Source organism: Natrix helvetica (genome assembly GCF_964273705.1).
Source record: "Natrix helvetica genome assembly, chromosome: 7".
Lineage (NCBI taxonomy): Eukaryota > Metazoa > Chordata > Lepidosauria > Squamata > Natricidae > Natrix > Natrix helvetica.
Genome location: NC_138558.1, coordinates 38,748,151 through 38,774,742, shown reverse-complemented (window position 1 = coordinate 38,774,742; position 26,592 = coordinate 38,748,151). Strand labels below are relative to the sequence as shown.

Below are 26,592 nucleotides of genomic sequence, written 5' to 3'. Positions count from 1 at the left end.
AACAAAGTAAGTAAAAAAATGATTTTGTGCTAGATCCGTGATGGCGAACCTGTGGCACGCGGAGGCCTGTCTGCTGGCACACAAGCCCCAGCTGAGCTCCCCCAAGCATGCACTGACAGCCAGCTGATTTTCAGGTCTCTGCAAAACACTACACAAACCATCTATATACATCCAACAGGAACAGGAAGTGCCTCACAGGAGCAGATAGAGGTAAATCCTAGAGAGGCAGGAAATGCATCACTGAACAATGGAGATAAATGCTAGAGAGGAATAAAGCTGCATACAAGGCTGATATAACTCCTGTAACAGCGTAGGCATGCATGGGGGGAGCGCGGGGGGATGCATGCCGCCCCGGGCCCCATTTTTTGTCCCGGGAGGCTTCAGGGAGGCCTGCTAGGCCCAAAATGGGGCGTGGGGATCGCAGGTGCATGCGCATGGGGGGTGCGGGACTGCATGCATGCATTGTATTATGGGTGTGGGTACGGGCATGTGCATGCACGATAGTGCATGTGCGCGTGCCCACACCCATATCATGCACATACACCTGCTTTCGGCACACAAGGACAAAAAGGTTAGCCATCATTGTGCTAGATGAATTCAGTAACCTCATGCTTATCATTTGGCTGTCTGGTTGCTACCTAAGTACTTATTCAGCTGAACAGAAATGTTATGCCAGGGTGATCTTTTGATGAAATAATCCTTATTTGAAATGAAGACTAACTTTTTATAATTTGCTCTTTCTCTCTAAAATATCTTCCTAATTCTTTGCAAGGAAAGAAACAGCTATAGTACAGCCCAAGGCATTTTTTTTGCTGTTTGAAGCAATATAGCAAATGGTACCACCCGTTCATTCAAAAACCAGGAGCAATACTGTACAAGTCATCGAATAATTTTGGAGTAAATGGAAGAAAACCTGAAGGAAGAAAATATCAAGAAAAAGATGCCGAGCAGAATACAAAATTCAGGATAGAATTCAGGATAGAATTTCAGAATTATTGTGCAATAATTTTCTGTATTGGTGGTCATCAATTTATGACCACAATTGGGATTGAAATTTCAATTGCAAAGCAATTCACTCACTAGCAAGCCATCATGTGGCCAGCCATTTTTACGGTATACATTAAGTGAATCATACGGAGTTAAGTGTTTCATGCAGTCATTAAGTGATTCTGGTTCTCCCAAATGACTTTGCTTGCTAGAAGTCTGTTGGGATGGTTGCAAATTGAGATCACGTGACTACATGATACTGCAACCATCATAAATGTGACCCATTTGCCAATATCCAAATAGTGACCACATGACTGTGGGGATTGATAATGGTCATAACTGTGAAGGTGGGTTGTAAGTCAATTTTTCTGGGACTATTGTAACTTTGAATTATTGTTAGATAGTCATAATCTGAAAATTGCTGTTGGAGTCTTATTTAGGTACCTTCAAATCAATTTTGACTCCTATTGATTTCCTGGACAAGTACCTACAGTTTTCTATTTTTTTTTTCAGATTTGCTTTGCAAAATAGGCTCTCAATTTCCATCCTAATGCCTTTAGCCCCTACACCAAATTGAGTCTCTAGGACAGGAGTGTCAAACTTGTGGTGTCACATGACATATCATGACTTTTTTTTCCTCTGCTAAACTGGGGCTGGGCGTGGCCAACATGTGATGCATCCGGCCTACAGGCCCCAATTTTGGTACCCCTGTTCTAGGATCAATTATATACACCTTAAAATATGTTAAATTATGTGCCATTTCATATGCTGTACCTTTTTAGTAGGTATATACCTAGCAAAGACATTTTCCCAGTTTTCTTAACCAATCTTTCCACAGTAATGGTTTGTAAACAATTGCTTCTAGCTGAACATTAGCCTAGTCATTGTGGCTTATTCAATAAAGTTTTTAAAAACTTGATGATTAGTATTGTAGCTTGTAATTGTTTTTCATTGCAAAACAGCTGCAAAGCATCAGTTTGGAGATAGATTTGCTCAAGAGATTACAGAAGAGAAAAGCTCAGACAAAATTTCTGAAAGTAGTGAAAAAAGAACAAACTAAATATTATGAAATACATTTAAATGATAGCAAATCCAGATTTTAAAATACTGAAGTTGCTGGAAAGAGGGAAATTCCAGGTTAAAGTGACTAAGAAATTCTTGATCATACAACCAAGTCTAAATTAAGAAATCAAAAAAGCATATGCTCATAAAACAGACATGTTTTTAAAATGAGTTTTTAATTAGGTTGGTTGATTTAAAAAAAGTAAAAACAATTCTAGACTTTTCTAATCTCTGCGGGATTATGGAACTGGATAATGGTTCAGCCACACATTTAGCAGCTGTATAAATACAGTACAGATATCTAAGTATTCCTTTTCAGTGTGTTTTGGAACAGAAGACACAAAAGTCATCAGTAGTGCTATTAGCCAGAAACACTTGCTGCCCTACAGTTTTACTATTCTTAAAGGGATAAGTTTGTTCCCAAGGCACTTCAAGCTTTTCATTCCAAGATCTTTTCTCTTCTTTATGGAGCTCACCCATGGATGCAAGATATCACAGACCAGTTGGAGATAATACAATATTTTAAGAGCCATTATGGGTGATCCTTAATATGCAGAATTTGTTAATTTGGACATTATCATTTAGGGGAGTACTCACTTTTGTTGCCAGCAGCTTAGACATTAATGGCTGTGTGTTGCATCATTTTGAGGGGACAGCACATTTACACTGTTATACAAGCTGTATACTCACTACTTTACATTATAGTGTAATTTCTTCAGTGTTGTCACATGAAAAGTTATACTTAAATATTTACAAAATGTGAGAGGGTTTATTCATTTCTGTGATATACTGTATCAAAAGCTGAAGCAATAACTTCAACACTATTAAATAGGACCCCATTTTTATATTGTACACGCATTAAAATATGTAAACTAAAAACATATTCCAGATCTTTTCTATATTTGTCCCAATGTCTCTTTCCCCCCCCAAAGCTATCAACTTTTCTATAAAGGGAATGCTGGTTATTTTGTAACCAAAGTAAACTGGATAAAGGCACGATAGTTAACCTTGGGACCCAGTACACAATCATTTTCTCTGTAAAACAAAAGAGCAGCTTACAATTCATGAAAGGGTGTATGAAATGGTTTTTCCATTAAAAGATAAAAATGTTAGGATCCTAGCCAACAAGTAAGGAAAGTAGAAATACAAGAGCAGTTGGACAGTACATAACCTGCAGATGAATCCTCTCTGAAAGTTGGAAATGCAGTTAATGCAGAATGCAGGAGCCAAATTTATCTCTGGTATGTTTTTTTAAAGCTGCCATTTCAGTGGTCTTACATCAACATCATTAGCTTCTATTCTTTTTCTCCCAGTTGAAAGTGCTGTCCTTAAATTCAGATTATCTTCTGAAGACTTGTTTTATAAATTTCCATAAAAGTAATTCAGATGATGAGAATGTGAGATAAAGCCATTTTTGTGGCAACACGCTCCTAAAGTCTATGGGATAAGCGGCATCACTGGTGCTATTTAGGCAGGCAATATACCTTCCCTATTTTTAAAAATATGATTAATGTGTTTTCATACTTTCTTGTTACATGGATTATATATGTTTATGAGCATAGAAGGATATTCTGCTTGTATGTTTCATCTTGTGCCAAATTCTTTGTTTTCAGATGTCATCTTTTTTCCACCTGACTGCCTCTGTTTCTGACGGATTTCAGTAAACAATAAATCAAGAGGCTTTTCTATTTAAAGCGGATAGCTTTTGAGAGATTATAAAAACATATGTTTCAGGAAAAAACATGTGTTTCAATCACTTTTTCCATAAGACTTAGTAGTATGTGTAGAGGTAAGAGCTTAATTATAATTATTGGCATCCCTTAATGTTCCTTTCTGAAAATTGTAAGATGTCAATTTTCTGAGACTGGCTGAGAATTCCAAACAAATTTTGAGAGCAACTGAAATCTCAGAAGACATCTCAGAGAATCACACGACTACAACATCTGCAGGACAGACTTTACTCACCTGGCTTTCTGGAGACAAGAACAAAATTTTCTGTCTGCATTGAGACAATATGGTCTATCTAGCCTAAAATGAATCTTCAGATTTTTGATCCTATCTTCTGGTTTCCCCTTTGTTCTTGATTGCTCTCATATCAATTTAAGAACTGTGGTGGTACAGTGGTTAGACTGCAGTATTGCAGGCAAATTCTGCTGACTGCCGACTGCCAGCAGCGTGGCAATTCGATTCTCACTAGCTTAAGGCTGACAGCCTTCTATCCTTCAGAGGTCGGTAAAATGAAGACCCAGATTTTTGGGGGCAATATGCTGACTCTGTAAACCACTTAGTGAGAGCTGTAAAATACTATGGAGCAATATTTAAGTCTAAGTGCTACTGCTATTGTATTAAGGGTCTTATCCTGATGAAATATGACAGAGCCAAGAATACAAACTGAATGACAATTCAAACAGCTTTTAAGTGCAGCAGAATTGAATGGCTACGACGTTTTGGACATGCTTCCTCTCTGAAATAACTTAGAATTGTATTTTAGTCACTTCATCCTGACAGTGATGCCAAATGCAAACGTTTTTATTCCAGACTTTTCCACTCCTCAGGCTTTTGCCATTATTATTCACTATCCCTATGTTAGCTAGGCTGCAAAAAGCCATATGTTTTGGGGATTGTGGAAGTGTGCTTTCAATTAGCTCACATGTCTTTAATCCAAGTATAACATTAAAGCATATAATAAAAGAGTACAACTCATGCAGCCATAGTATAAAAATAAGAAATGAAAACAAATACATATTCGAAGTTCAGTTTGACTACTGAACAGTGTGAGTATGTCTTTTAAAAGCAAATTCTGTCCACTCTGATTGACATTCTTTACCAGTTCATACCATAAAACTAATATGGCATTATAGCATTGTAGGAAGTTATCACCTAGCCCTCTCCCAGAAAAATGAAATATCCTAGGAAATATTGATAAGGCAGAATATTATATTTTCCTGGATGTGAAAAAGGGAGAAACACATTTTAAACACTAAATTCCTACAGCTTCCTGCCCATCCCCACTTTTGTCAATGGGCCATTAAGAAGGCCAAGCTAGTCCACTTTACATAATAAAGAGTTCTCCTCTTCAGTTGTGATGGGATTAAGGCAGGATAATAAGCCTTTACTCAACTGACCACATGGCATCTGAACTCAATCAAACCTGAATTCAAAACAGCCTAGAGGGTTGCCTCTGCATGGGCCCATGTGAGTCTGGCAACCAATCAGAATACATTTCTTACACAGGAACAGGAAACAGATAGGTGGGGCAGAACAGATTATAAAAATCCCTGCAAGCCCTTCTTCAGTCCTTCTCTTCCCTTCTCTTCTCTTCTCCACCAACATTGAAGCATGTGATCACCTTTGCTGTTCAGGGCTCAGGCCATGTGGTCCTGTCCACCATTAAAACCATCTTTCCAAGCAGCTTCCATGTCTCCAGTGTCTTTTTCCCCACTTGGAGCCGAACCCAGAAGGACATTTCTTCCAACAGCATATTCCTCTGACATGTTTTATATTAAAGTGATGTATGCATATGCATTTGGCAGTTGTACCCAAAAATCATTCAATTTTCTATGTAAATTTGATGGACTGCCTGGACTGCACAGATCCCAATGAAAGAGTAATATGGAAAATATTGAGAGAAAGATGCAATGTCCTACTTTAAAAACCTGATGGCTAGAAGAGAGGAATATTTTGGGCCACATGGAATCACCAGGAGTCTGGGGTAGAGGCCCCCATATCCCACAAGAGTTGCCATCAAAGTCTTAATGAGACATGAGGAAAAGTGTTATCCATATGGAAAATGCTCATCTTCATAGCATTTAATTAAATAGTTATTTTAAATGTATATTACATTACATTTTTGTTTTGGCCATACCCAATCCATTGGGATCTATTTCATTCGAGGCCAGTAAGACACTCAGTATTCCAAGTTATAACCTCCTGGATCAGTTTTGGGAGTGGATTTGGAAGACTTATAAAAGTCAGATTGGAATCATTCTTATCAGGGAGATCCTTAGATGACCTTTGTCCAGGAATCTAAGCCGTAAGGAGCTCTTTATTGTTTTGATCTTCTTAATGTTTGGAAGTATACATTTGCTTTCTTACCTAACTGCTGGTTTAGATTTAACTCTTTTCCCAAAATCCCACTGCACATTGATGTTGGCGTGCTTTCATTGATATTGGTTATAAACAGAATCCAGAATAACAGAGTTGGAAGGGACCTATCTTCCAATAACAGAGTTGGAAACAAGCAGTCTGGACATATGTGGAGTGCTTCAGATTGGAGGCAGGAAATCCTATGCCATTTCAGACAAATGGTTGTCCAATCTCTTCTTAAAAACTTCCAGTGTTGGAGCATTCACAACTTCTGAAGGCAAGTCGTTTTACTGATTCATTGTTCTCACTATCAGGAAATTTCTCCTAGGTTGATTCTGTCCTTGCATAGTTTCCATCCATTGCTTCTTGTCCTGCCCTCAGGTGTTTTGAGGAATAGCTGATTGCTGATTCCCTCTTCTTTGTGGCAACCTGTTAAATATTGGAACACTGCTATCATGTCACCCCTAGTCCTTCTTTTCATTAAACTGGACATACTCAACTCCAGCAACTGTTCTTTATATGTTTTAGCCTCCAGTCCCCTAAACATCTTTGCCTGCTTTCCTTTTTAGAAGTATTGAGGCTAAAGGGTGCAATACTCTGTACACTTTCTTGGGAATAAGCTGCATTGAATTTTCTTTTATACTTATTTATGGGTCAAGTGGCAATAACAATAACAATAAGTGTGGCAAAGTAAGTGAGCATCTTCCATTACTTCTGTTGATTTATTTTCTCATGGTGTCAACTACTAAAACCATCTCTTTTTCTAAATGAGTTATATGTTTACCTATTTTCAATTACAAGATGATATATAAGGTAAAGATTCCCCTCGCACATATGTGTTAGTTGTTCCTGATTTGGGGTGTGTGTGTGCTCATCTCCATTTCAAAGCCGAAGAGCCGGTGTTGTCCAAAGACGTCTCCGTGGTCATGTGGCCGGCATGACTAAATACCAAAGGCACACGGAATGCTGTTACCTTCCCACCAAAGGTGGTCCCTATTTTTCTACTTGCATTTTTACATGCTTTCGATCTGCTAGGTTGGCAGAAGCTGGGACAAGTAATGGGAGCTTACTCTGTTATGCAGCACTAGGGATTTGAACTGCTGAACTGCCAACCTTTCTGATCAACAAGCTCAGCGTCTTAGCCACTGAGCCACCGTGTCCTTATGATATATATAAAGATCGCTAAAAAGAAACACACAAGTTATATGTAACCGAGATCACACTTGAAGGTAATGGTAGGGCTAGGGTTACATTTAACTTTAACTTCACATTAAAAACATACACCATTTCCTTTTCCTTTATCTAAATTATTTTGTTAATCATTAGCTGCTCTTTAGCCAAACTCTAAGAGTCGAAATTGACTGCAAGACATTAGCAAATACCCAGTTCATTTTTCTTGTGAATAATAACTTAAGAAAAGTCCAGCACCACCCATTAATGTCTTATCAAAAAAGGAAAATATTTTCATGTTCTTTGAATAAGGCACGACCCCAGCAAACCAGACTTGACCGAGCAAAATACAGTTGTATTGCTGGTTAAATGATTAAAGGATTAACGTCATGTGACTGGAATGGAAGTGCATTATTAAACAAGAATGAGACAGATTGTTGTTAGGTAGTGACTCCTTAACAAACAGAAACCCACCCAAGCAGTATAAATGACTAATTTTTCTCCCTAAATTCTTTCACACCCTACATATGAGATAAAGTAGGGGATAAGGGACCTGTCAATTAGCTGGAATAAATGAGTAAGAAAAATACAGTGAGGTGAGAAAGTATTTTTTCAGTTTGAGGACCAACTTGAACTAATCAATAAAATCAGTGATCAGGCTAATTATTATTAAAGTATTATTAATTATTTTATTTTATTTATAATTATTACTAACATTTTCAGTGTTTTAAGAAAGCAATCCTCAAGGGGTTTTGGAACAGCCAATTAGTTAGCCAAATCAATATGAATTGCTAATTGCTCAATTTCATATCTGTTGACTGAAAATATTTTCAGCTCCATTAACTTTAGATCCCAAGGCAAATACCATCCTCAAAATCTGAGTAGTATCCCTCTGCTTTCCTACAATATATGTAAATAATTCTAATTTTTAATCATGAACTGAATGGTCAACAAACTCAATGGTAATTAAATTAAATCTATTTTAAATTTAAATCAAAATTTGTTTCCATTCTCTTTCTGCAGTCCAATTCTTGTCAAATAATAAACTTGGGTTCAAAGACTATCCTGATTTTTAGACCTTGAGATCTAACACTGAGGATAAATATTGATGTTTCAAGAGTGTAATATACGCATTTATATTATGTGAAATTCAGAGATGGGAGGAAGAATATGCACCAGTTCTTAAATGTACAAGAAATATGAGTGCATGTCTATTTAAAAGGGTGTCCAGATTTTCTCCAGCAAGAAATCTGTTCTCAGCTATTGTTTATGCTTCAATAACTGGAACGTTGTTATTGTTGTGAGACATTCCCCCCTCCCCCACTACTGAGTTAAAGTCTTATACACCCAATCTAGAATCAGCAGAAAACAATGCTTGCATGAAATTTCTTGTTCCCATTGCCAACTTCTCTCTTCCTCTAGTGTGTTGCTTCTGAATCACTGTTGCAAATGGTTTTCATATCTTCATCATCAGGTGGGGAACACATCCGTCAGTCTTGGCACCGCAGTCAGGAGGTGGAGGGTCTGGGTTGAAGACTTTGCCAGGTTGCTTTTGTTTATTTTGGGTGTCCTTCTTCATACTGTAAATTCTACTTATCACAACATAAATTGAGTAGAATTTAAAAAAAAATGCAAAAAGGAATCGCAAATGGAACTGAGCTTCTATAAGTGGATCTTGGGGGAGAAGACTTTCAACTAAGATTTCCTCACCTACTTTCTTATGCAATCAAAGAAATGCTGATTTCCAGTATTATATTCAAGAGACAAGGAAAGGGTAGGGGAAGTTAGTTCCATTGTTTCACTGTTATCAACGTTTCACCTTTCACAAAACTGGTAAATTCTGGCAGCTAGAGTGGACTATCCCTATGAGGGTCATCTGAAGGATTGTCCACTCAGTGGGGACCTGGGTTGGTGTAATTGCAGAGAGGCTATAGAAACTAAAGTGGTTGTGCAAAGACAAAGCAGAAAGCTATATCAAGACTAGATACCGTGAACCTTCAATTTAAACGGGATCTCATTTAGCAAACTTAGAAAACAGTAGGTCAAATTTCTGTGTGGATAGTTGCAAATCTATTGTGTTTAAGTAATCATAATTACTTATAATTGAATGAGAGAATTAAGTGTATGTTAATATTATCTTAATTCTATTACATTTGTTGTGATATCATTTGCATAATGACATGACAGAAGTGATAGTGACGCTTAACATTTTTGCATAATGGGGCATTACCATACTTACTCCTATAGAAAGTGTTCTGTACTTAGGAAATGATGAAACAATGACTACCAAGAATTTAAATGGGTTTTTAACCATTACAACTTAATTATTTCAGCTGTTGAAGATTGGCTGGAAAATTAGACATGTCATATTTGAGAAATTGCAGACATACTTGGCACAAAGCTGACATGATGAAAAAAGGTTCAACATTCCCCTCCAATAAATAAATATTTATTGGTCCAGTACATCAATCTCAAAAAACACAACCAACCAGACTTACCTATTTGATGGCTGCATATGCCTTCCCATCAACAACACCTAGATCTTCATATTATTGTTATGAGGATATGATAACTATACTCATTGAATGACCAAGTCAGAAACTAAATGATGAAATTTTCCAGAACTTAACAGTAACACATTGCAAGATTTGATGTCCAGTATACAGGGTGCATGAAATAGAGTTGAGAAGACTGGTGACAATATACAGATCTCTTCTTGGACTATAATAGTTGAAGCAACAAATATTCTATCTAAATTTCTATCTAAATTACTACCTTCCTAGACACTTCTAAAGATTTCCTTGTAATAGGCACCTAAGTTTAGACCATATTTTTCAGGAAATTATTATTATCATCATCTAAAACTTGCACATACAGCAGCTGTGCTCTGTAATGGAGATGTTGCTAGTAACATTCTAGTTTCAGTTGCTGGCTGCAAGCCCAGTTATTCTTCTGGGTCTTCTTGAATATGAGATGTAATGTGTGGTCTGTCTCAAGTTGTGAGAACAGCTTATCTTCATTATGTTAAAGTGTTCGGTAACTACCGGTAGCTGTTTCTCAGTTACTGTGGATACAGGTCCATATATCTTCTGTCATATATCCCTTCTCATTAGATCTGCTCTTGTAGTAACATTCCATCGATTCCAGGTTCTCTTGACTTCTCCATGTATGTGTATGTGTATAGGTTTCTGTGTATAGGAGAAATTGGCTGGATTCTGGGGTAGGAAACTTTGGATCCTAGGATTTAGGGATAGAAGAGACCAGTTGGTAGGCTAGATCTTGGGACAGTTTGGATTCTGAGCATAAAGAGAGGAGAATAAAAATGGATGACATGGGAGGAAAAAGTGGAGAGTTGGGAGGGAAAGGGAGAGATTAGTAGGATGGTTCATTGACATGAAGACGAGAAAGAAGTCTTTATAGAAGGAGGATGAGAACTGTTGAGACCCAAACCAATAATCTTCATGCACACAAATAGACACGCACACACACACACACACATGCATAGACATATATACTCACAGACAATTTAAACTTTTTTATTCTTGTCCATAGTGATTCAAAACATCAGATTGATGGGAAAACAGGGGATGGTGGATAAACATATGGAATATTGAAAATTAAACACACAAAAAGCTTTAAAAATAAGTATTAACGTTAATAAGTATTAAACAAATAATAAGTTTTTCACAGAAAGCTTTGCTTTTTTCTTTTGTTCAGCCAGGACAATAAAAATACATTGTATGCATTGTTAGAAAGATTTTAGGAAACAAATGGTACAATAAGCTGTAATTATGCACTGTTTTTTTGTTTGTTGAGATGTACTCAGTGGCTCTTGCTTTGCAAGTCTCTTGAAACATCACTTAAGTACTAAGCACTTAGAATCCCTTGTTGGGCCTCATGCTGGGAATTTATGGCAATAGTTGTAGACTGAAATTAAAGCAAAGTAGAAAGCAGTGAATTTTTATGTCTGTTCTTTGGGGAGAGCGGAACTATAAAGAATGGATAACATGACATGTGTTATTTAAACACAGTGCTGATTAATGTTCAACCCATCATTGTTAATTCAACTGTTAAAAGTTGTTATTCATTAACTATGTCTTTTTAAGCTAAGAAAGTTTTATGCACTTAGGCATCATTTAAATAGTGAAAAAGTTTGATCATTATATTATCATTTAATTATTTTATTTATTTGTTGGATTTATCAACCGCTCCCTCTCCCCAAGGGGACTCGGGGCGGTGTACAGACAGAATAAAAACATTATAAAAAACATTATATACAACAATTACAAAACCCCATAAAAACAAATTAAAGACAAGTCTGTACAATAGTGCAAAGATTAATTAATGATTAAAACCAAATTAAAATACCCCAAAATTTAAAATAACCGGCCAGGAAAGTCAAGGGATTAGATCATGATTGCGATTGGGTCAGGCCAGCTAATTGGAACAGGTGGGTCTTGAGTTCCTTACAGAAGGAGCGGAGATCAGTAATGATTCTAATGTCAGGGGGAAGGTCGTTCCAGAGGGTCCGGCCCATCACAGAGAAGGCCCTACTCCTGGGCGCCGCCCGCCGGCATTGTTTGGCGGACGGCACCCGGAGGAGTCCCTCTCTGTGAGAGCGAATTGGTCGCAGGGATGTATGGGGTAGGATGCGATCACGCAAATAGCTAGGTCCTGAGCCATGGAGCGCTTTAAAGGTGAGAATCAACACCTTGAAACGCACCCGAAAAGCCACAGGTAGCCAGTGCAGCTCGCGCAGGAGAGGTGTTACATGGGAGTACCTAGTACTCTGGACCGCATTCTGGACCAGCTGCAGCCTTCGGATGCATCTCAAGGGGAGCCCCATGTAGAGAGCATTGCAGTAATCCAGACGGGACGTCACCAGGGCGTGAGTGACTGTGCGAAGGGCGTCCCGGTTCAGTAGGGGGCGCAATTGGTGCACCAGGCGAACCTGGTGGAAGGCCCCCCTAGCCACTGCCGTCACGTGGTCGTCCAGCGACAGCCGCGTGTCTAGGAGGACGCCCAAATTGCGCGCCCGGTCCACGGGGGGGAGTTGCTCACCCCCAATGGCCAGAGATGGAACCCACTGGCTGAACCGGGGTTCATATGATAATAAACTTGCCAGGGATTTGATCACCACTATAGTCTGCAATGATCATATTTCATTTCTACATTAATGTGCAATACTTAAAATGCAGAATTCTTTGAACGTATGACCCATTGGGGACACTTGATTGAGAAAGAAGAACCAAATTTAAGAATAAAGTCAGAAAAAAACTAGATGTCCTGATCCTGTAAGCAGCTGCTGATAATTTATAATACAGGATGATGACACACAAGCTTTGCCCTTGGAAATCATATGCTGTAATATCCAGTCAATGTTGCAAGTCCACATGTTTTTAGGGTTACACTATATTGTTGCCAGATTTACATCATAACTTTTATAACACACACTGTTTTGAAGTCCCCAAACTCACAAGAAATTACTTTCAATCCAATTGTGCTTATATATTTTTAATCTACCAAATCATAAATAATGTTTATTGCTAATACATTAGAAAGCTCTGTATTTTCTCATGTAAAACTATAATTAATAGTCTTTGGCAACATAATAAGAACTTTATTGTAGCATTCTTATTGCATCCCTGAGTGCCCTAATGCCTATTTTGTTTACAAAATTTGCAATTTATTTTTACAGCATAAACAAATTCATAACATCTTCAAGTCTACATCACAATGTCAGTTTGTGTTATCTGTAGGGAAATGTTTGGATGAAAACATCCAAAAGTGATGTTTTCAAAAAGAACATTTTCTGCTTTAAAGGACAGAAATACGTAGTGTGTTTTCATTTAGCTGAGTTTTTTCAGATGAAAAAAATTATCTGGTTTCCATATGTACAACAGTCCATCGCCTAATTAAAGTATTTACATTCAAGTTAAACCACACAATAATTCTCTGAGTTTTAGGCACATTTAGTTTTAATATAATCCTGGGTTTGACCTAATCAACAGGAGACTCCATTGTTCCAGGATCATAACATTTCCTAATCATTCCAGAATTCCATTTGTGTTCCAGGAGAGAGTTAATTTCTTGCAAATAAACATGATTGCACATCTGATTCCTGCCCATTTCATAGGAACATATGCCAAATTCGTTATTTGTTTAGCACTTAGGGAGTTGATTGAATCATTTTTGCTCAGTGTGAAATTGGCACAGCAGCTCGTCATTGAAAGGTGAGTCTAAGTTGAATGAATGAGGCAAGGTGTGAATTTTGGCAGTAACACATTCAGGTTGGGATGATTAAGACAAGTGAGTCTATTACTGCACTATGATTTTAAAAGAAGCTTTTCTGTACTGTCAATGTTTCCAGTTTCTTTAGAATTGTTTCAAAAAGTTACCAATAATGAATTCCTCTATATATTTGACTATTGACTTTTGGATTCAGGTAGTCTTGAACTTCCAACAGTTTATTTAGTTAGAGCAGCACTGAAAAAAGTGACTTACAATGTTTTTGACACAACCATTGCAGCCCCCGCCGTCACCTGATCAAAATTCAGAAGCCTGGCAACTGACTCATTTATGTTGGTTGCAGTATCCCTGGATCATGTGATCACCTTTTGCCACCTTCTGACAAGTAAAGTCAATGGGGAAGCCCAAGTCACTTAACTGTTACTAACTCAACAGCTTCAGTGATTCAGTTAATAATGGTGGCAAGAATGGTGGCAAGAAAGGTGGAACGTAAGGGGGAAATCAGGAGATTCAGGCAGTTCAAATGTGTATAAAGATTTATTGCAAGAATGTGAACTACTAATGGTAAAAGGAAATAAGCAGGAGTTAAAGAGGAATTCAAGGTGGGCTGAACCTAGATTTCTTGTGGGCATGCAAGGACTCATGACTAATGATACATTTGACCCTTCCCTCTGGCTCAGCCTAGTCATCTCCTACAAAAGGTTGTAAAATGGAGCAAAACTCACTTAACAAATGTTTCACTTAGTAACAGAAATTTTGGGCTCAATTGTGGTCACCCGTACACATCTGAAACATTAATAGCATCATAAGCAGATCACTCTGCTCTATCATCCAACAGAAATGAATTCTGGCACATTTCAGTTGCCAGAATGTTTTGTAATACGGGTACAGTTATAGAAAGAATGTAACTTAATTTTAAAAAAGGACAAGATCTTATGGGATTCCAAACATCGTGCTCTATGATGGAAATAGATAAATGTATTCTAGAGGTCTATTTTTTTTTTGTTCTGTAGCTGATTCTTTTTTACTGTCATATGGTAATCAAACCATTCATATTCTTAGCTGTAAGCATATATAGTGTCGAGGTCATAGGTGGATTGAAGTCAACTGATGCCCTAAGCACAGGCCATTGTGGTGCCCCTGGAAAAATGAGACTCTCACTTCATGAGAAGGAAAAAAATATAATGTTTGATAACAATGTCAAACCTATCTTTTAAATGTTAATTATTCACCATGCCAAAGAAAATGTTTTGAACAGTGCACACTAAAGTCAAATACAGCAAATAAAGGCAAAAAAACCCCCTGAAGTCCAGTGTGGTAATGAAAGAGTTAATGGTATGATTTGGGGAAAAACTCTTCCCCCTAACCTTGCTGCCCTAAGTCTATATTTATTTTACTAATGGTTAGTGTAGGAATGGTCCAAGTAGAAATTCACTTTGCACTAGGATCATAATGATTTCTTAATGCTCCTCTCTTCCCAGATCTCTATGGGATTTAACATTCCAACTGACCAGAATATTTCTTCTGAAAATTTCCCAACAAGTAAAATTCCATGATCATTCCTTCAGCATATATTGGCCAAACGTTTATTTTGTTGCTAAGCTTTACTTAAGGCATACTGATCAAGAAATCTAGAGCTTTGCAGTGTAGCCAGGCTACAGGTAACCTTTCCAGTCTGGTGAGCATCAATTATAGTTTTGGGGAGGTCTTCAAATGCCTTTGAGTCAAGACACAATTCCAGATACCCGTGTGGTGAAGATAAAATGTTGATAGTGAAAGCCTTGCATTCTGGTCTATAACCGGTTATTCTCTCATGGACTGAAACACTTGATTCAAATTTCACCCTTTAAATGAACTGATAATCCTAGAAATCCACCTACTTTTGCCACAGAAAATATTGGTTTGGATCATTTCTCTTAATAAATCAACAACTAAGAGATATTTGTTTACTTATTTGTTTAATTGGGTTGTCTTTGTTTCTCTCTTTGTCCTTTGTGTGGAAAAGAGATAAGAGTTTTAGTCACTTTTATGCAGAAACATTGAAAATTCAAAAGGTTTTGTTGTCTTTTAAGCAGCAATTAACACTTGGGGCTATAAGTTTTATTCTCTTGAAGAGGAAGTATTGATCCAACTAATTGTAATGTTGATTACAAGTACTATACCACGCGGTATAAACACTTCTCCGTGTATGAGATCAGAACAACTGCCTCCATTGCCTCCCCATAAAAAAAAAAGGAAAGTAAGCAAGCCATGAAACCTCTCTTAGGAAAATAGGCACCTCTGATCCCTAAGTGCTACACGGTCACCTCGATCTTTCAAGAGAGTTTTGTTTTTGGGATCATTGCGCAGGCCGAGGAAACGTTGCCACCTGGAAACGTTCCCATCGGTTGTCACGAAAGAACCGCGAATTATCCTCTTGTGAGAGAACCGGGCGTCCCGGGGCCTCTAAATTAGTCCGAGGCCCGTCTTACGGTGGGGTAGCAGTGGTGACCGATCGCGCAGGAGCAATGGCCAAACTCGGGATTTGCACAGGCGGCCCAAAATAGGGCCCCGGAGCGGAGCGAGCGCTGGGCAGGGTAGGGTTACGCGAAGGGATGCGAAGGAGGCGGGAAGGAACGAACCTCTTGGCTTCTCCATCCTTGCCAGTTTCCACAGCAGCGGAGCCAGGGCGAGCGATTCTCTCGTACCGGAGACAGGCAGAGAGCCAGCGCAGGGAAGCACCGAGGGGAAGGGGAGGGGGTGGCTGGCTGGGGGAGGAGAGCGGGAAGGAGGTGGGGCCGGGGGCAACAAACAAGTAAAGAATAGCGCGGACTGAGCGGGCCTCCCGAGGCAGCCAAAGGAGCGGGAGCGACTCCCCCCTTGGCTTCTTTTATTGGGCGACAGCAGGCGGCGAAGCCTTCAGCCGGCCGGCTCTGCCGACCGCCTGGCTAAAAGAACGGACTTGAACGTCCAGCTCGGAGCTGCGGAGCGACGTTAAGGAGTTCCGAAGGAGAAGTAAAGCGGGGGCTCGACTCGGCGAAGCGGACGCCCCGTCCTCCCCTCACCCCTTCCCGCCTTTCCTCCCCGTGCGAGGGAGCGCTCCCTTCCAGGCAGGCGCTCCGCGGGGCAGCCGTCGAGAGGCGATACTGGGGGGCCGCGGCAGAGGGAGCCGTCGAGGCGCGGGGAGAACTGGCGGAAGGGCGCCCAGAGGGGAGCCCTCGGCTGAGGCGACGGCGGGGATGGCGGCGGCGGGGAGCATCACCACCTTCCCAGACGACGGCGGCGGTGGCGGCAGCGGTGGCCCCTTCCCGCCTGGACACTTTAAGGACCCCAAGCGGCTGTACTGCAAAAACGGAGGCTTCTTCCTGAGGATTAATCCTGATGGCCGAGTGGACGGAGTCCGAGAGAAGAGCGACCCGCACAGTGAGTAGCCTCCCTCGGGTTTCGCCTCCCACCCCACTGCCTTGCCTGTCCTCAGATTCCTCGGAGGGGGGGTCGCGCGGACCTCACTCACCCGAGAGAGTGGGAGGGGGAGAGTTAATCAAGTGGAGGGGATGACTTGCGGATTCCCTCACTCTACTCCAGCTTCGGACTAGCTGCTTGTCGTCTCCAAAGTGCTTTCTCAAAAGGCAGCTAGACCGCTTTTTCTTTGAGGAAGAAGAAGAACAAAACGTTTCGTTTCTCATCCAAGAAACGTAGTCAGTTGTGATGGGGGAGGGCGAATGGAAGGATAGGTTCTGACCCCCATGGGGGTGGTAAGGTGGGATTGTATTTCTTTGCAGCCCTCTGGTCCCTTAGCACTCTCTGTGACAGTCCGTCCAGTCTCAACTGTCAGTACCTATCCTTCCATCTCCATCGCAATCACAACTGATGGAAGTTTCTTAGATGAGAAACAAACGTTCTTCTTCCTCAAGGGGAAAAAACAACAATAGTCCAGTTGCTTTTTGAAAAAAAACACTTTTGAGACAACTATGAAATGGATGACCAAGAATCTTCACAGATACTTCACTGTCTGTTGGTAATACTTTCGATTATTTATTTGGTTTTTATTCTGTTACAATAGTCATGTCTCCAAATTGTATCTAAAACTGGTCTACGCCTTAACAGCGATTAAATCAACTCCTTTCATGACATTTTATGTCTCCTTGACTGAAAATAAGGCATTGTAAATATGTATTTAATCAAATTTTATTATATTTGGGCACAGAAGGGAAAGCCTTTTCAATGTGCTCCTATCTGTAGCACAGTCCTTTGCAGGTCTACCCAGGGGTAAGTTGTTAACACATTTAGAAATCAGCAGGATTGTAGCCTAAATCAATTTGATCCTTTCCTTCATCCACAGAGAACTGCCTGTGGGAAATTTAGCTGTTGCGTATTTCTGTGTGTGGATTTATCATTTATTTTATGAATAGAATAGAATAGAATTCTTTATTGGCCAAGTGTGATTAGACCAGGGGTGTCCAAACTTGAGAACTTTAAGACTTGTGGACTTCAATTCTGGCTGGGGAATTCTGGGAGTTTAAGTCCACAAGTCTTAAAGTTCTCAAGTTTGGACACCCCTAGATTAGACACACAAGGAATTTGTCTTTGGTACATAAATAATAAACATGTATGCAGTACTGTAGAGACTGCAAATTCATAAAGAGATGCAGCTTGTGCCATTCACAAAGTATGCCACTTTGTCCAAACAGAATGCAGTGGCTCCCTATGCCTGCTACTGTAGCATCTTAGCAATAGCAATAGCACTTTGACTTATATCCCACTTTACAGTGTTTTACAGCTTTCTCTTAGTGGTTTACAGAGTCAGCATATTGCCCCCAACAATCTGGGTCCTCATTTTACCCACCTCAGAAGGATGGAAAGCTGAGTCAACCTTAAGCCTGGTGGGATTTGAACTGCCAAATTGCAGGTAGCCAGCAGTCAGCAGAAGTAGCCTGCAATACTGCACTCTTAACGACTATGCCACCGAAGCCCTATCTTCCTCACATTTCCATTTTCATCCGTGCCCAATGAGAGTTGAATTTGACATGGTCTCTAAATAGTCATTAAAGTTCAGTTTTGGTTTAGTGCCCTGTGTAGGGCTACCAGATATATGAACAAACAAAGGAGGACATGGACAAATGGCAAGGAGAACAAATGAGAAGAGAAAGCTACTCTGTTTAACTTTCTGGTCTCTGTGACAAGTATAGAAAAAAAATGAATCTGTATGTACTTTTTCCAACATCAGTAAGACTGATTTTTCCATCACAGTATTTATCCAACATTTATTTTGAAGAACATATGCTAGAGATAATATAATTGCTGATGACTCATTTTTCAAATTTCACCATAGAAATGTATGACGAGTCAAGTGATCTACATACTACAGTGATCATATGAAGGGGCTGGTGCTGATTTCTGGAAATAAATGTCATTTTTCTAGGCTATTGAACCTGTTGAAGGAAAGAAAGAAGCAGACAGTTTAAAATGAACGTTTGAATGACTATTGTTGTAAAAATAAATCTAAACCCCCAAGACATTCATAAGGTTAGACAATATTTGATTTTAAGCTTATGCCTGCCAGATGGGAAACATGTGATCAAAAAGGACATCTCCATTATATTTGCTCTCATTTACTCTGAAGTAATTTTTTTTTTACTGTTAAGACCATTGGGATGTAAGCCTTGATAAGTGTGCCTAACTCTCTGGAATATGAGGTAAACATATTAGATTGTCTACCTGTTAAGTCTCATTCACAAAAATTTGAGGAAATCTACATACTGTTTTCCTTTTGTGATCTGTATTTAAAAAAAAAACAATAGAACTAGGAATCCTGTCTCATGGTATGCGTTCCACACCTACACTATTTAGTGCTGTAGGTTTTTACTGCTCTTCTAAGATCATGAGTGGGCTAAAATATCAGAACCATGTTTGCTGTACCTTCTACATCTATAATGGATACCATTTCCTTATTATTACTAAACCCTGACTGACTCATGTTTACATAGAAAATTTAAAAAGCAACAAAGTTATCAAATAAGTTTAAATAACTTCTCAGTTAAAGCACATTAAGGAAGTACCTCAATGATTGTAATGTATCCTGGTAAAAAGGTCTTAAAATCTGATTATCATGCTTAATTTGGCTTTACCCAACAGAATTTCAAGAGTTGTAAAATCTCATGAATTTGGAAATTAGATGATAAGGAAAGCTTAATCTATCTAGCTATAAAAGGCATACCTTTATGGAAGAGAATCTGGCCACTGGGTGAATGTCATAACATCATAACCATTTAGGAAATAACTATCAATTAAGAGTGCCTAAGCCATTGAATCAGTAGACATTCTTAATTTCCAAAAAGATTCTTAAATTCACTTTCTTCCTTGACACTATGTGTTCTTTCTCTAGATAATTGAAATCAATCAGTCCAAAATCTTGCTGCAATTTGTCTGGTAATACATGCTTTACAATACAAAAGAAAGATATGGCTTATCTTCTTGCATTATGTCCCATGAATTTGGTGTTGACTTTAGCAACCACATAGATATTCTCCTGGAAGTTTTAGCCCTAATCTGGTATTTCAGCAGTGCATGGGTAAAACATACAATCTATCTAATTAGAAGCTAGGCTTTGAATCTAATTCTAAATTTTATTTGACTAATTAAAGAAATTAGAACATAGAGTAAAACATATTTCTCAAATATTTTTGTTTGATGATACATGATGAGTATTTTATATATACATATTTTTAAATAAATGTTATTACTTTTCTATTTATTACATTTCTTAGTGCTTAATAAACATCATGTTGTCTGGGTATTTAAATTGCTTAATAATACAGATTCCATTCTTACTTTCCACTCCTTTTCCCAGCCATTGGTAAAATAAGTTCCATGTTTGATCATATTCTGTGTCTTCTTTCTGGTCGATTTTCCATGTAATACTATCCATTTCTGCACAATCTAATATCTTCTTAATTATCTTTGTCTTGCAGCATTTTTTCATTTTTCCAATATTGGGCTAAAATAATCCTCACTGCTGTTAAGACATGTAATATTAAATGCACGCTTTTCTTATCAATTTTTTTCTAATATCATCCCTAATAAAAACAGTTCAGGTTTGAAATCTACATGTTTCCCTATTATCTTTTCTATCCATTTGTGTATTTTTGTCCCAGTTTTTTTTGCTTTAACACAAGTCCACCACATAGGATAAAATGTGCCAGTTTTTTAAAATACATTTCCATCATTTGCTTGACATATATTTAAACATTTTAGCTAACCTAGCAGGTGGTAAATGCCATCTGTAAAACATTTTATATAAATTTTCTTTATAAGAAGTTGCTATTGTTAACTTATTGTTTCTTTCCCATAAATTTTGCCATTTCTCTAGTTCTATGTTATAGTAAAAAAAAATCCCATTGTACCATTGTATCTTTTATCTGTTCATCCTCCATTTTTAAATTTAGTAAGAAGTTACTGTATTTGTCACAATATAAGACACACTTTTTCCCTAAAAAAAAAACAGGCTGAAAATCTGGGTGTGTCTTATATACTGAATATAGAATTTTTTGCCTCCTGAAACCACGCCCCTACACCAAAATGGCAGTGCATAGCCTTTAGGAGGCTTTCAGAGTGCTCTTGGGGGCTGGGGAGAACAGAAATGAGTGAAAAACGGGCCATTTTTTGCTCAATTTTACCCCCCCAGCCCCTAGGAGCAGTCTATAAGCCTCCTAAAGGCTATGCATGCCCTTTTTAAAACAAACATGGGTCAGATTTTGCAAAAAAGGAGTTTTTTTGCTCATTTTTTTGGGGGGGGGCACCTCCCAGGAGCACTCTACAAGCCTCCTGGAGGCTATTCATGCTCTTTTTTAAAAGGGGGGGGCTATTTTTGCAAGAAACAGGCCGTTTCGGGGAAGTCTGCAGAGCACAAAACCTTTTTTAAAAAATTTGCCTCTTCAAAATCTTGGTGTCATTTATACTCCGGTGCAGCTTATACTCCGAAAAACACGGTATATCCCTTCTTAATTTGTTTTTCATCAGAGTTCAACAGTGTCTTATCAAAAGGTGTTTGTTCTTTATAAAAACCATACTTTTTCATATCTATATTGTATTTGAAATTGATACCACCATGATAGTATAATGTCCTGGTCTTGAAGCTCTTTGCTTCAATTTTAATTTCCCTTCAGTGTCCAAAATATCTTTATATGTCACAACTTTTTCAAACGCTACCAGATTTGGGTATATGAAGGCTTCCATCGTTGAGAGCCATTCTGGAATTTTCAAGTATATTCTAGGTTTTATTTTTTCCCCACAGAGATATTAGTGAGTTTCTTATATAGTGATTTTGGAAGTATCTATGGATTTTATTTTTCTCATACCATAGGAAGGTGTGCCATCCTAATTGTAAGTCATGCCCTTCTAAATGTAACAGTTACTGTTATATATATTTATTTTTGTTGTAGATTGAAGTACCTGTATTCAACAAAATTATGCGTGACTAAATACCTTAACTTAGGTGCTATATAGAGAGGTTTAAATGGATATGTTCACAATGCTGAACAAATAGTTGGTGCTGTCCGTTTTGGCAGTGCTGATCACATGCTTAGGAAATTATTTCTAAAGGAATACTGTAATGTATAATATTGAATTAGTATAATTAAGTAAGTATAACTATAAATCTTTATTACAGTCAAAGACCAGCAATACACATTCGTTTTTACAATATATTAAAAAGTACTGACATTAAGATATAATTAAAAAGTATTGACATTAAAAGTGGAAAATAACATACATGTTCTCAGATTGTTCAGGTCACTCCCTGGTTTACCTGGGTACAAAACCATTAAGTATGGGAGTAAATACAATGGTCCAAAAATTGTTAGAGATATATCCAGATAATTGGTACAAGATGACAACTATACTTCTGTAGCCAATTTTTTTCTTATGGACATTGCAGCAGCACGGATCTTTGCCATTGCATACGTGGTAACCGGGTTTGTGTCCTGGAGGAGAAAGCCTAGATAAAAATTGTCTGCCCTTCCTGGCAATCTCTCTCATAAGGGGAGAATATGTGCAGACCTATAAGCTCTAATTAGTATAATTAAAATATATATGGTGTTATCTCTAGAAACAATTAATGGATTTTTGCTAACATCATTACTGAACTGATGAGACTTTAAGGATTTATTTTTAGATAAATAATAGATGGGATATGGGAAGAAGAGATCATTTGCTGTATTTCAAAAGAAGGTGATAAGTTACTAAAATTATTTATACTTATTGTGATGGAGGAAAGTCATTTTTCTTTTTCTTTACTACATGTTTATTTTTCTTTTCTATTTTTTTTGTTTTTGTTTTGCACCTTTTGTTCTTTTATTTTTTTAATGTTGTAATAGATTTTATGGTTGCAATTGTAATTTTTAATAACGTTTAAAAAAAATAGTTCAGTGTTTTTGTTAGCGTGTTACAACTTCTGTTTTCTAGTCCCTTTAATGTTGTTAACATTAAGGTAATGAACACAATTTGAACTTTTTAAAAATAAAAAATGCAAAAAATTTGCAACCTATTCTTGACTTCTCTATATTCTTGCCTGGTTTCCACTGTTCTTTTGCTCTGCTGAACACCTAGGGATAAAGATTAAAATTCTCTAAATTTTTTACTACAATGGTACTTATCTCCATTTTGACATTCTACTTAACAAAGGACTAAAGTTCCTTTTTGTCTTTCCAGAACTTTCTACTTTCTATTCCTTTTTTGCAATATACAATTCTCTCATATTTTACATTACATTACAATTGCTGGAAAAAAAGATGATCAGACAAATTAATTGTTCCAGTATAACTTTTTGGTAATATATTTTCATCATATATTTTCAATCAGGTCATTGTTTGTGCATCTGGGCACATTTTCTTGTTTCCTTCCATTTCCAGTACTGAAACAGATTTGCCTAAAGTTTTTCCAGTTTTTTTTACTAATTCCCTCTATGAAGGAGATGGGTGGTTCAAAAAATGTCATAGCTAGCTAGCTAGCTCCTCTCTTGCTCTGTGTTTTTTCACATACTGTACTTTTTGCTTCACCTTTCTTGCTCTTCTGCTTCTTTCAACTATGTTCAAATATTTGCTTTAAAAAAAAAGAACTAGTTGTGTTACTGCTCTTTTACACTTGCCTTCTGTCTCTGAACTATATCTGAAAACTCCATATCTTTTTCCAGTTCTAATTAACATTTCTAAGATTTCCCTTTCCCCAAATACATGCTTATCCTTAGTTATGTACTTGATGTTTCATAATGGTAAAGGTTTCTCCTGTCCAGTCATGCTGGACTCTAGAGGGCGATACTCATCTTCATTTCTTGGCCAAGGGAGCCAGCATTGTTGAAATACATTTCTGGGATCATGTGGCCAGCATGTCTATACACTTAAGATGCACAGAATGTTGTTACCTATATAGTGGTACCCATTTATCTACTTGCTTTTGCATGCTTTCAAACTGCTAGATGGACAGGAGCTAGGACAAAAAAAGTGAGCTCACCCGGTTGCGTGGCACTTGGGTCTTGAACCTGTGCTGATGAATTAAATGGCTTTAACTGCTGAGCCATCATGCCAACTTATAGCAGATGGTAGCTTTCATAGCTGATGTTTATAAAGATCTTCTGATCTCCCACTTCTTGAAAAACAATAGTGAGAGGACACCTGCTTGAGTGGAAAATGGTAGGACAGTTGTACTGTTTAATATAGTTTCTTTACACAAATACATAGATATGTATACGTGTGTGTGTGTGTGTGCGCGCGCGCGTGCATGCACAAGTACCATTCTAGATGCATTTTCACATGCATTTTCACATGCAGGAAAAATGTAAGGATTTTCAAACAAAAGATATGCCAATTCCAGCACTTTTAAATGTTTTTGAAAGCAATGAGAATGTGCAATCTCTGGGAGACCAACTACTCTCATTTCCACTCTTAAAAAACTCTCTAATACCACTAGACCATGGCTACAGTGGCACAATATTGAATGCTTGGAGAAACTTATGACCTATAGCTCGTAGGTTATGGGACACCTATGGTTTAAAGGAACTAAACTTAGCTTTATATATACTAGTTTTTTACTGACCTATTGATGTGACTTTATGTTGGCTTTAAATTACCCACCCAGTTTTAGACTTTCATTTCATGATTTACATCCATCATTATTTGCTGATGAAAAAAACTTTAGGTGATGTTCACAATCTCTTATTCTCTACAGTTTACACAATATTCTTCAATGTGTGTAGATCTTTTAAATTATTCAGCTCACTTATTTTAGATTCAGTGTCTTGATAAAATTCATTTTAAATATTATTCTTTTTTCCCTGGGAATTATATAGGATATAATCCTTTTCAGTTTCCCAGGAATAACTTCTATTGAATCCTGTATCAATCTGCATCATCAAAGAGTTATTCAATCAGCAAGGTGTTTTGTCAATTTTTCTTTCACTCTCTCATAACAGATTTGTTGTAATTATTCATTAAATTTATGAATTAATACTGCATCATCAGTGGCTTTATATAAAGATGAGTTTTACACTATGGAAGCAATGTGGTATAGCGTTGCTTACACTATTAAGGAAATGTTACAGTATTTAAAAGTTCTTATATATTACAGTAAAGAGAAAGATCGCTATGATGGGAAAAAAAGACCCAGCTATAATTGTTAATTGATAAAAGTAATACAGTACTTGTAATTTTTTTTCACATGTAAACTGCATCTGTGTAATCACCTTGCCTTCCTTCTCTTTTATCCCAATTTAAATCCTGTATCAGTTTAATTACCTCTTGCATTTGATGAAGTGAACTGTACCTTACGAAAAGGATGTGAAATACAAGCAGTGATGTTACTGGCATTGTTTTACCTGCAGCTGAATGGGAAGTCGGAAATGTCATTTAACATTTTTATAAGTTAATTTGACTGTTTTCCCATACTTGGCTAATAGATTAGCCAAAGATTAACTGTTCCTGTGAATTGCCCTGCAGTACTTGAATATGCAGTAATAACATTTAATTTAGATGGATTTGGCGCTGTAACTTCGCCACAGAGTATGTCATGCAGGGCCTCATGAAAGAATTTTCCTCAGAGGGCCTCTGCAAAAATGTTGGAGATGAGCCTTGAACTCTTGGCTCGGAACTGGCTTTTCCGTAGCAGAGACGGTAGTAATGCTGCTCATTGATCTAGAGACGTGCAGCCTGAGGTTTTTTCAGTGAGTACACAAACTCCCTTCTTGTACATTGAAAATGAGAAGTGTTCTTCTGATAATTTTGCCAGTTGAAGTAAATTAAATGTACTTGAGAAAGCAAGACTCCCGAAGCTGTGTATGATTTCCTCCTTCTATTTCTCTTCGTAAGTTTGTTTGCTTTATTTGGATTATGCAGTGTTCTAAGCAAAATGAACATATTTTTATTTCATTTATTTGTTTAATGAGGTTTAATGAGGGCCTGAGATTATTAGGGAACTTATTGTAAAGAAAAAAAAGACAGACAGGTAAAAATATTACGAACGTAGTGGGCTGGATAAAAGTATCCATTGGTCCATGCATTTATGTAGAAACAATCATCAAATTATTGGTTTAAAACCAACTTTTCTTTTTTAGATGTTCATGCAGAAATATTTTAATTGTGTGTGGGGTGAATGAGCAAATAGTGAAGGCCTTAGAATTCTATTTGGATTGCTCCATATTGTTCCTGATTAACATAAATGATAAATCCACTACTAATACATAGTTGTGACTATAATATGTATATACACGGAGAGCAAAGCTCCCCAATTTTTCCATATGAATTTGTTACCAAAAGAGAAAATAAGCTGAAAAATATCTACTGTTTAAACTGCAAAATTGACAAATCATTATTACTTCCTCTCTGGAAACAGAAAGTAGTAAGTCGCATACTCACTATAACCATCCTTGAGGTTTTGGATTCTTAGTTTAGCCACCTTCTTAAACATTATCAATAAACCAGGAACCAAAGCACGTGCACTTATGATTTTCATAAAATTTGAAATACAATCCTATGTGTTTACTTTGAAATAAATTCTACTGATTTCAGCCCC

The 26,592-nt window shown here is 37.7% G+C and overlaps 1 protein-coding gene across 1 annotated transcript in view; it reads left to right on the top strand.

The window, feature by feature from the left end:
• Nucleotides 1–16,180: 16,180 nt before the first annotated feature.
• FGF2 (fibroblast growth factor 2) overlaps nucleotides 16,181–26,592 on the top strand; it is a 15,834-nt gene continuing 5,422 nt past the window's right edge. The window contains exon 1 of the mRNA XM_081960102.1: nucleotides 16,181–16,956. Within this exon, the coding sequence (XP_081816228.1) occupies nucleotides 16,773–16,956 (184 nt within the window). The 5' untranslated portion in view covers nucleotides 16,181–16,772. The remainder of the gene's footprint in view (nucleotides 16,957–26,592) is intronic.